Raw genomic sequence first — 12382 nt, 5'->3', positions numbered from 1 at the left:
TTATAAACTGACACAGAAGACTGATTCAGAATATGAAATGTGTTAGATCCTCAAATTTTTCTGAAACAGGTACTACATTATCTAACTTCATTTCTTCAGTTGCCTTAGGTGGTCTTGAGCTGCTTTTTATTTTTCCCTTATTCATTTTGTTTCCCAACTAGACTATCAGCTCCTAATGACAGTACCTATCATAAAGCACTGTAAACACCAAGTCATTGTTAATTTATCTGCTTTCTGGTAAGGCACTCTACTGTCCACCAGCCATATCTATAGATAAGTGCTTCCCTGAGCCAATAGGACAAGAACTGCCTTTCACTTAACCATGGAGAACAATTAGGATAAAAGATCATCAGGATCCCTCACAAAAAATAATCAAATTTACCAGTGGCTATGATTATGGAATACTGACGAATATAGTTTAGCACTAGACTTGTATAAGAAGCCCCAGTAAAAGGGATTGCAGTATTTGGACATAAGAGAACTTCAATTTCATTCATAAAAACAGTTTCTTAATGCACTGACTTTTCTACCGAGTTGAGAAAGAACCTGTGATGAGTGCTGAGTTCTTGGAGAACAGAATGTTTCATTTTGCTCTAATTCATTCTATTACTGAATTAAACTTTGATGTATTGGTCTTGACAAGTGCTTCATGCTGATTGTATTGTGTATGATAGTATAATCACTCCCCATGCATTTCCCACTGGCTGGCTGATTAATGCAATAGATTACCTGCAGCACTGATGGCAAGGGGGAATCACTGCCCTTCTGTACTCTATACTGTTTGTATTTCAGTGTGCATTGAGTGTGTGCGCACGCATGCATCTGCATACATTCAGGCATAAACAGGCACCCATGAATATCCACCTGTACATGGGCGAAGACGGCAAGATAAGCCAGGAGGGGAAGAAAACTGAAGACGCAGTGAAGATTAAGGCCTTTCAATCACTATTCTCAGTACATCAAAAATACTCAACTTTGTAAAGCTTCCAAATAAGTGTTTTAGCATTATACTTCAATTATTTCTTCACTATTTTATTGATAGATACTTTACTAAGCACCAACTATATGCCAGGCACATTTTTCACCTGTACAGGAAAACAACTTTAAAAAAATGTGTCATTTTCGGTATTCTAATTAGTGGACAAGAAGGGGAAAGGGGGGTGAGATTATCACATGAACACTAATAAAGATGAAAAAGGATGGCTCCGGAATTAGTTTAAATGCCCCCAAAAGACAGCAACTGACAAGATTATTAAGGACAGTGAGTGGTTTAAATGGTTTCAAAACAAACAAAAATCTCTCAGACTAGCTGTTGTACACAGGACCCTAACATTTGGCAAAGAGCATCCTATGTGTATGATCAGTATGTATGGTGAATAGGTTACCGGATATACTATCATCTTTAAATGTGTTGGAGACCGGGGGTGTCCCACTTTTGTGGTCTTGGCAACATTTTGAAGCCACTGTTCCTAACAGGATTCTCTCCAAATTCCAAGCTTATATTGGATCCAAGTGCCCTGTATACAGTCCTCCCATCCAACTCCCTCAGCTTATGCCCATCCATAAAGAGAGACTGTGGCTTCCAATCTAAGCCATTTCAAGGTTGCTGATAACTTAAGTCTGATACCTAATTGATGAGTGGTCATGCTCTCCTCCAGGAATGCCCAAAGCAATTTTGAAACTTACTGAGATACCCCAAATTGAAAGGGGCTGGGAAGCACAACCTAGGGTCAAGAAAATAGAGCTGACACATCCCAAATTCAAAGAGTAGAATTTCTATTTCAAAGGTTATCTTTGCAACAGGAGACACAGAGAGCTGGGTGAGTTAGCCCCATTTTGGACAATTACTATCACTACTCCTGGTTATTTGTCTCTAGATCAGAGCCTGAGAAAATAACCTAGAACCAGTTACTAATTCATCCAAGCAGTTTAATGTCAGAGGGCACCTGTATTTTACTAGACAGAATATTATTCTTATTCCAATTTGGAATTTTTAAACACTGAAACAAGATTATGCTATTGTTAGATAAGCTTACAGCAGCCTCACAAAAACTCACCTGCTATACATCATTTACCAGCTTGCCTTCTCCTCAAAAAAGAAAATTATTTATATTAATAAAAGTCATTCTTTGGTACACCTCTAAGAAGAGCAGCTATTTAAAAGCCTATTGAAGACAGTAAGAATCAAACATGCATTTTTAATCTCGGAACCCTTTGTTCTAGAGAAATCTTAACAGAAAGCCTATGTGTCAAGTGGTGAAAGTCATCTGTTGGGATGGAGAGGACTTGCCTCCCCCCATCCACACTCACTTCCTCCCAATCCCGCCTCAGGGCCTCTGTGAGTCACAGGTGAACACCCCCTGTCTAACAGACACACATTCATCATTTTCTTGGGTTCTCCTGCCCCCTCATTGACCCACCTAAGCTTTAATCAACTGCACAAACATTTGTAAAGCACCTTGCTCCACACGGCACCCCACAGAGAACAACCTAAGTGGCTGTCTCACTCCTCCTGTGGCTTCTACTTCTTCTAGTCCGGCTCCCGGCATCTCTGATCCCCGTGAAGCTCCTGAGAATCTCAGAAGGCTTAGATGAGGATTCTCAGACCTCATTAATTTTTGTACGCTGCCACTTCAGGGTAAGAAGTGATGAGAGGAAATTTTCCCCAACCCGTCTTCCTTCCTTCCTTCCCACTCTCTCACTTCTCCCCCACCCTATTGTGATGGTGCTCCCCAGAGATCCACAGTTGAGCAAGGAGACCACCTCTCCCCCAGCCACATTTCCCTTTGGTGGCAGTTTCTTGAGGGCAAGTGCAATACTAACTCTTAGGAAACAGAAAGAGAATAAAACTTTTCTAAAATTGTTGTGAGGAAGAAAAAGACACTTTATACTAATACTCTGACACTCTTAGTAGCCACTAATATGAGAAAAAATATCTACTACCAATGGATTCATAAATATTACATAAAAGAAAGAAACTAGAACCTATTCTTCGTACAAATAATGCTACCAACACACTACATATACAATATAGAACACGAACATGTACTATCATAAGTCATAAGGCATCTTAACTCCTAATAAAATCTCTGTGGTCTATATTTAGAATAAAGTTTCATAAAAATACACAAGGGAGTGATCCCCAAGTGTTGTTACAGATCATCTATTGGTACACCTAAATAACTTAGAGGATGATTATCATTAGGAATCTCCAATTGGTTAGATAATAGGATCAAACAATCTGTAAAAATCTCTTTTAATCTTGAGAATCTACCATTTTCTATTAATATTTGTTTAAAAGTTGTTCTCTTTATTTCTACTCTTTCCCATAAGTGAGTAATGAATGGATAATTAAACCCTAGCAGCTGCACTCAAGGGAAAGACGGTTGATGGCACCGTATAGGAAGTAAAGAATATGCATTCACAGGGTACCTGGGCGGCTTAGTGGGCTAAGCATCTGACTTCAGCACAGGTCATGATCTCACGGTTCGGGAGTTCGAGCCCTGCGTCAGGCTCTGTGCTGTCAGTGCAGAGCCTGCTTTGGATCCTCTGTCTCCCTCTCTGCCTCCCAACCACCTCTCTCAAAAATAAATAAACATAAAAAAAATGTTTAAAAAAATACGCATTCTCTCTTTTGGTTAAGTTCTGACCCAAACTAAAAGCTAACTCTGCCTACTTCAAGGAGCAGAGAACAACCCCCCTTCTTCCCATTCCCAGAGCAGAGCAGAATCCAGAGGCCTCTGAGCCCCGAACACAGAAGTCTCAGTTTTAAGAGACAAAAAGCAAGAGGACCACACAACAGAGAAATACACCACGCACAGGTAGTGAGGACTCAGCAGCAGCATCAGTGTTCTGAGAACATGGCCAGACAGAAGCAAAGCCTCCTGAACAACACAACTGACAAAGCCTCTGTATTTAGAGGGAGCTATGAATAATAAGGGGAAAACCACAGACTGAAACAGGAAGTATAACCCCACTCCAGAGCAGGACAGCCTAGCCCAAGTGCAGGAGGGATCTGCAGAGCTACAGACCACATGACATAAACAAGTATTGACAACTGTGTTATCATTAGGGCTTGATACAGGCCAGGACAAAGACCATGACCTAAAGGTCTCACTGGCTCCTTAGCAAAGGAGCCTGGAAAATGAAATGAAAATTCGACTGTATCCCATATCCCCTATGTACTCTCTCTGTATTTTGTGATAAGCATAAGTTTATTATAACAGTTCTCAATCAATAGCATATATGTGGCTCTTCTACACTGTATCTTTTTTCAGATGCTGAAGTTAGAGAGTTGCTAGAAACAAAGATGAGCAACTAGAATAGTTAAGCTCTGACGACTATAATTAGACCTGCAGGACCACGAGCGGGCAGACCAGCCATGCAGCTTTTACAGGTGAGCTTCACCTTGCCCCTGCTCTGCTCGGAGCAGAGACCACTTAGCAGAGAGGCAAAATAAAACAAGTGAGGATGGTATGTAGTAGTTTGGCGGTTAAGTCTCTGAAGCCACTGGCCTGGGATCAAATTCAGGCTCTGCCACTGTGACCTCAAGCAAGTTATCTAGTCTCCCAAAGTGCCAGTTTTCTCAGCTATAAAATTTTTTTTTTTCAACGTTTATTTATTTTTGGGACAGAGAGAGACAGAGCATGAACGGGGGAGGGGCAGAGAGAGAGGGAGACACAGAATCGGAAACAGGCTCCAGGCTCTGAGCCATCAGCCCAGAGCCCGACGCGGGGCTTGAACTCACGGACCGCGAGATCGTGACCTGGCTGAAGTCGGACGCTTAACCGACTGCGCCACCAAGGCGCCCCTCTCAGCTATAAAATTAAGGCAAATAATTATACCTAAATCTCACTGGATTGTTTCAAGAATAAAAAAATAATGCATGCGTTAGGTGCTCAGCATAGTGCCTGATAAATAAGTGCTGACATCTATGTCATCTTTAGTAGCTGGACTAAAATGGGAAATAAAGCATAGGAAAAACTTAGATCCTAGGTCTACTCTCTCTCCCTTCTCACCTCCCTTTGGAGTAAAAACAAATGACAATAAAATTGGACTGAAAATCTTGAAGACAACATTGTTGACAATGAATTTGAACCCTTTATAACCCTCTCCCATTGAGTTCATACCTGTCTTTGTCCATGTTATTCAATGTCACTACTTCTTCCTACTTCCTAACAATTCGCCTCCATGAACACCTTGTAAAACCATGTTAAATTCAGTCTCTACAAGTATTTGTACTAATATGTGAATAAGTTACTCTATCAAAGTACCCCTCAGTTCACTCATGCCTAGTCTAATTTCTGTCTCCTGAAGGTTCTATCCCTCTATTCCCCCCCTATACTACCAGGACCATCACCAATAGTAAAATCAAACACTTAATACATCTATGCCTCTGAACATAGCAAGTGCTTAATACCATACTGATAAAGAAACCACAATAAGACTTCTGGAATGAAGGGTTAATGAGAAGACACTGAAGTAGTTTCAGTGGTAAAGGTGTCTTCTCCTTATGGCCAGGGAAGACAAACTGGCAGGTGAGAAACAATCCCTAATGTGTAGTCCATTAGGCTTACATTGTACACTTACAGCTACAGAGAAGTATCCAACTTTTGCACCTGACAACTTTTTGCTGCAAGGGGGCTCTGGGAATTGCTGTTTTCTCCATGGCACTAGCAAAGAGAACACTACTTATATGGCAAACCACACTGGAATGCTTCCAAGTTCTCTCTGAAAAGGAGTAACTCCTCAGACATTCACAACCACCATCAGCTTCAAAGTTGGGAAAGCCTGGATTTGAATTTATCATATAAACCAAGTAGTGGCTCAAAACAGTGGATGAAATTACTAAGTCTATTACTTTTAGAGATGTTAGGTGGCATTTCCCAGGTATTTCTCCACAATGACCTCCAAAGCAGAGTCTTTGGAATCTTATTTCTGACTGTGCACAAAAGCCCTTCGAAGTTACTTACAGCATCTATTTAAATGTGTGACTTAAGCATACGATTCAGGAATAATGTGGGTGGGTGGGTGTGGAAGAGGCCCACAGAGATGACTACTGGTATCTGAGGTAGTACATGAGATAAGTGTTCTGAGTCTGCGGAGCAGGAAATTTTCAGTATTTGCAACAGATTTGGTCTCAATGGATGAACGATAGGCTAAGTTCTCTATTGCTGAACAAAGATTTATTGTGACTCCATGCACCCTGAATCTGTACACCCACTCAATCTATCCGGTACCCTACCAAGGAACACGAGAGCTGCTGCTTAGCCGCTGGTCAAACTAACCTTACAGCGGATTTCAAAATAGAAACTTCTAACTATGACTATTTCTACTCACAAAGACTTAGGTATCCATTTCAAATCTTTTTTTTTAGGTTTTATTTTTAAGTTATCTGTACACCCAATGTGGGGCTTGAACTCAACCCCAAGATCAAGAGTTGCATGCTCCACCAACTGAGCCAGTGTGACACCCCCATATCAAAACCTTGGAAAAGAATTCTGTAAGATAACTCCTTGTATCTTGTGAATGTGAGCAAAGCTCAGAGTAGCAAGGCTCTTGCAATGGTAGCCCAGCCTCTCCCTAAAAAACAAAGTTGAGATGCTAGAAAGCAAAACGTATGACTCAGCTCACAGAGAAAGTGTTTAAAATTTTAGGAAAAAAACACATATGTAAAACTTGAAAAATGAAAATTTAAGAATCTTTCCCTATGATAAAGCTGTAATTAAATCTTATTTAACTGTTTCCTCTAATGACATCCATTTTTAATTAGATTTTAATAGACTGGCAGCTACAACCTATAGTTTTATGAAGCAAAGTAAAATTACAGTCTACAAGACATTTAAGGAAAGAGACCCATCAACATAGATAAGAGATTACAATATACCCCCTCATCCCTAAAGACCCCCATGGTAATTAAGTGTGCTGAACAGAAAGCCATTAGGGCTAACAGTAGGTGTGCTCACCACCAATCGACACTGGGTTGTTCTTTGAAATCTAAGGATTATTTCTATGATCTGCTTTCTAGAAAATCTGCATTTTATAGAATAAAGAATGCAACTAAACAGGTGTATATTCTATAGATCTACCAAATATGCACCTTCTATCACTGCAACGGGCTTTCTATCTTAAGATTTTATTTTATTTTTTGAAATTTGAGAGAGAGAGCATGCATGCACACGCACATTTAAGCAGGGAAGGGGCAGAGAGAGAGAAGGAGAGAAAGAATTCCAAGCAGACTCAGTGCTGCCAGCGCAGAGCCCAATGTGGGGCTCAAACTCATGAACCACAAGATCATGACCCAAGCTGAAATCAAGAGTCAGACACTCAACCTACTGAGCCACCCAGGCACCCCCTTTAAGATTTTAACATATACATTTTCTCTTGCTGATCATGATACCACACGTACTCTGAGATGACTGCCGTATGGTTTAGAAAATGACTATCACATAGAAAAAGTAAAACTAATATTGAAAAAGATTCATATATAAGAATAATGTATCTGCAAATGGGATGCACTGAACAGGATCTTAATAGTATGCATCTGTATTTATTTCATACTACATTATGAATATCAGGGAATAAGTCACAAAAATTAACTCAGACTAAATGAATATCATAGGCACTTAATTTAGAAAAGAAGAACTGAGCATAATTAATCCCTCTGTTCCCGAGGGGGAATCAGGCCTGTTGCTACTTCAAAAAAGTTTGTATATACTTATTTGAAAGAGAGACAAAGTTATACAAATATATATTATGTTTTAAACTAATTTTCAAACATCAAGAGTTAAATTTTAATAAATCACATATACTCAGTAAGCTGTAAATATTGGGGAGGGGAGTATCTGATCTTACCAAAAAAATTAAATTTTGTAATCAGGCTGACAATCTGATGCCTCCAAATACCTCTGCCAAGAAGCAGAGTTACTTGGCTAAGATACTCTTACTTGTACACTTTCATCAGATTAAGGCTTTCATGCCAGGAATCTTTTTTTTTTTTTTTTTTTCCTGGTGTATTGGCTATTGCCAGAAATGGACCCATCGAATTCACCAGTGCTAAGGAGTTAAGCATCTGAGATTTAATTTAACAGTTTCAGCTTTATTAAGCTGTCACAGAGCGGCCCCACTCTGATAACAGTAGCTGCTCCAATTATGGCTTGGTTTAGGGTTGACAAGTATAATGATTCATTCGTGGCACATGAGAAGCAATAAAAGGTTGTTTTGCATTACAGCTTTAAAAATGTGGGCACTTTTTTCATTTAATTTGTCACTTAGCTTTTGCTAAGAGGACATTTAAATTGCAGTAAAAGGCAAATGGGGCTTTTAGTTTAAATGTAATCCCCATATTTAAATGATCTGTAATGGTGCAGTGTTGGAGTGGGAACACTATTGTCTCACAGTGGGTCCTGATGGTGACATGTGACATTTGTATTCAGGTCCTGTATTATCCATGTGGCTAAAGGGCTTCCAATTTCATTTCACAGCCAGAAGCCTGCAGAAAACACCAATTAACTTGCAGATCCCATTTGCCGACAAAACTCAGCCTCTTCTCAATGTCTGGCATCTGGCAGTGCTCAGCATTTAATTCCAAAGCAGAGCCTTGAAGCAATGTGAGCCCTGTGCAGGGGCACAAAGTCAAATTCTCCCATTTTATTAAGAAGCAAAATCCTTTCGTTTTGTAGTCCAGAAGCAACTTTTAGTTAATTTTTTGGTGAATGAATATTAAGATATGGTAGCTATTGTTACTTCTACATGGGATTCTTCACAGAACATAGATGCGGTTAAAATGGCTAGTGACCTCTGCTTGCCATCAGAGTACACAAGAGAATTTACAACAGTCTAGTAATGATTGGTGGGCGGGGTGGGATTTGTGAAAAAAGGAAATACAGGGCAAGAAAATGTATTCTTCATCTTAGACTGAAATCAAAGAACCTGAATAATATAAAGCCTGGTCCATAATCAGAAAGCAGTTCATCATAGGGTATAACTAGAATCAGTTGGTGGGAACTTCCACCTAATGAGAATTTATAATTCTTATTGAAGGCTGAGGCACATAATTTCCAAAACAACTTGGAAAAGTGAGATGTGACTAATGGATTAAATATGAACACTGTAAGTTTTATTTAACTATATCACTTTTTTTGTAACCAAAAAAATTAGTTTGCCTTCTCCTAATTAGTTATTTGTAATTCTAATTTCCTCCAAGCATCTAAGTTCTTAAAATTTTATTCATTTAGTATTAATCCAAAATTTTTTTCTTTAAATGATTCCCTTCATTATAGTTTTTTTTGTAATGCTAGTCCTTTTGAATGTCATAAACCAACTAATCAATTCAACATTTACTGATATATTGATTATAAAATAATTTTATAATCAGTATACATATACTGATTATAAAATTGAAAAAGGTTTACCTGGAAAAGTGCATCACTCAGTATTGTATAAAAATACGTTTAAACCATGCATTACACTTGTGTTCTCCAATCACCAGACCATGCTCCCAAACACTCTTCTAATATATTGAAACAATCTACTATAGTTACAGACTGATTTAAATTTTGATTGGGTTAGAGATCACTAACCATTACTTCAGGTGACCCAAGGAATGTACCAAGATTAAGTTATTACAAGATAGTTAATAAAAATACCAGGGAAAAAGGTCAACAAATACCTAACAGGTGGCAAGTAGCAGATATATCTGTCAAAAAAAAAAAAAAAAAAAAAAGAGCTGTCATCCATACCAAGTTTCTGAACATACATTCTATTAACGGGAAAGAGGAAACTCTAACGTCCAATTCTTTACCAACTTGCTGCATATCCGTAAGTCAGTCAATGCCATTTTCTGGAAGCCTCCTGAACTTCCCCAGAATTCAGTTTCCTTACCCATAAAACAGTTCACTTCAAAGGTCCCTTCCAATTATTACAATCATGGGGCACAGACAAAAACAACAGCTTCCCTTGGTCTAGACTTAACATGGGATCAATCAACAGGATGTGGTCTATTATTAACCAAGAGAGAAAAAAGGTGAAGGTATGAAGAATTATTCTATTCAATTTCAATGAAACTAGGATCTTCTAGTTATCATATCCAAAACATAAAATACAGGCATTGAGATATTTGTCAAAAGTTCCATTTTCCCCATGCAGATTTCTTAATAGAAAGACCACAAATGCATTAATTCCCTAGCAATGGGCACTGGGTAAAAATATTCATCTCCCCAAATTTCCCAGTGAATAAGACTAATGGATTTGTCATTTTTTTCAATCATTTTTATCAGAGATCTGGGAAGCAATAAAAATTGTAGTTTGCTGTATCTTTTCCATTCTGACAATCAAAAGTTCGTCTAAGTCTGTAGCAGCCAAAAAAAAAATGTTCAAACCACTTTTGATACTTTTAATGTAGGCAAAAGAGGGAAAAACCCAAATTTTAGACAAATTGATTACAATATTATTCTAGAAATAAGTAACTAGCTCTACTAAACAAAATAACTGTTTTAAAACAACATGGCTTCTTTTTTCAAATATTAAAGCAGATTCCTAGGCTCGCTTTCAAGATCACACAATTTCCCCCAAACCTTCCCAAGATTATTTCCTGCAAATGTCAGCCCAAGTCCTCCTTCTTCTAACCAGGATATAATGGCAGTTAGTTCACATACGAGCAGCTCTCTCTTCAGCAACACTCTGACTATGCTTTTTTAAACACTCCACCATGATCTTCATCCATACACAACTCAATGGCAATCCATCAGGAAACTTGTATTTACCCAGCTCATCCCAGAGCTGCCTATATTTGTCAGTCATCGCAGTGCCTTGTTGCCTCCAAAGTGACAGACGAGGGTCAGCCATGAATTGCTCTGTTATCAACGTCAACATGCGGGCCCCATTAGAGTCCCTCATCTTCAACATCTCCCGCACCTAATGGGGAAAAATCAGACCTTTAGAAAAGTGTTCAAAAATACGCAGCAATACACAAACAGACCACTTTATTTCTTTCTCTGGGGTCCAGGGCAGGTAATTTTTGACACCAGCCCTCTTAAGCAAACAAAAGTTTGTTAAAAACTGGTCTCTATCCTAAATGGCAATTTAATCAGAGAATTAACTGTTAATTTTTTTAAAACAGGTTTCATAATGCACATGAGGAAATTTGGTTACCTTCCCAATTACAAAGAAGAAATTTTTGCCAGCCTACAGAAACATACCAAATTAAACGAGACAAATAATTTGGCACCTTCCTGACTCTTCCAACTGATTGTACTTACCACCAGAATAGACAAGCCAAAAGCAGTCTACTGATAACTCTTTAGGGATCTTCTAAATCGACTGAGTAATGTTAATAATAACATCTGTCTTTCTGTTCTTAAAAAACTGCATTATTGAGACATAATTCACATACCATACAATTCACCAATTTAAACTGTACACTGCAATCTTTTGTAGTATATTTCCAGAGTTGCGAAGTCCTTCAGTTTTTGAGGTAAATCAGAATTTTGGTACATTCTCACACCGAAGTTTTCTGACAAGAAGAGCAACATTATACTTTTATATTCACTCAGATGGGACTCTTTTTGCAATAGTCAAAGGAAATGGACTGCATCACAGGTTAAAGAATTCTCTTGCTCTAAATGAGAGATCCAGGAAGCAGAACCATAACCTGTGACCTGGTAAGCTAACTCCGCCTGTCAAAGCTGGAACTTAAAGCTCTGTCCACTACTCTTATGCCAAATTCTCCAAATAAAATTTTTAAAAAGGTGGGGAGAGGGGACACAAGACTAAGTCTCTTTCGAGAAAACCCTAAATAAATCTATCAATCCCAAAAGTGTTTACTGCTATGTGTTCAACAAGTAAGAATCTGAGCTGAACACCACCAGTTCTCCCTACAGGACATTACTTGAACAAGGTCATAAGCGCAGAAAAAGAGAGGGGGTCCTTTTATTCAAGGTTCTGTGTGAAAGGCAAATGAAGGAGGAAATGGCAGATATTCAATTAAGCAGCCTAAACCTAAAGATCCACAGATCCTGTGTCAGGCTTGTACCCTGACAAGTAATGGAACCCCATCACAGGCTTTACATTTGAGCCTTGCAAAGAACTCAAAAGCACTTTCACCCTAAATCACAAATGTTGTGCTTCCAGGATTATTTCAATAATCTTAAAAGTTATTTCCCATATGGAAGCACTAAACAGTCATGAACAGATGAAGACTGCGAGGAAGAAAGGGAGTTGCCATTTACTGGACATCACGCTAAAGAGTTTTTACATTTGTACCTACCAGGTATTCTTCACAATAACCATATAAAGTAGGCCAGATTATAATCCCATTTTATGAATTATAAAACCATGCTTCAGAGAAATGAAGTAACTTGCCCAAAGGACAAGAGGAATCGCT

The 12382-nt window shown here is 38.6% G+C and overlaps 1 protein-coding gene across 2 annotated transcripts in view; it reads right to left on the bottom strand.

Moving 5' to 3' along the window:
• Window positions 1–12382, bottom strand: part of ZSWIM6 (zinc finger SWIM-type containing 6) — a 195462-nt gene that overhangs the window by 43058 nt on the left and 140022 nt on the right. For both annotated transcript variants that reach the window (XM_053223321.1, XM_027041265.2), the window contains exon 4: window positions 10764–10914. In XM_053223321.1, coding sequence (XP_053079296.1) covers window positions 10764–10914 — 151 coding nt within the window. The remainder of the gene's footprint in view (window positions 1–10763; window positions 10915–12382) is intronic.

Source organism: Acinonyx jubatus, chromosome A1 (assembly GCF_027475565.1).
Source record: "Acinonyx jubatus isolate Ajub_Pintada_27869175 chromosome A1, VMU_Ajub_asm_v1.0, whole genome shotgun sequence".
NCBI classification, from domain to species: Eukaryota; Metazoa; Chordata; class Mammalia; order Carnivora; family Felidae; genus Acinonyx; species Acinonyx jubatus.
This window is presented reverse-complemented; position numbering and strand designations above follow the sequence as displayed.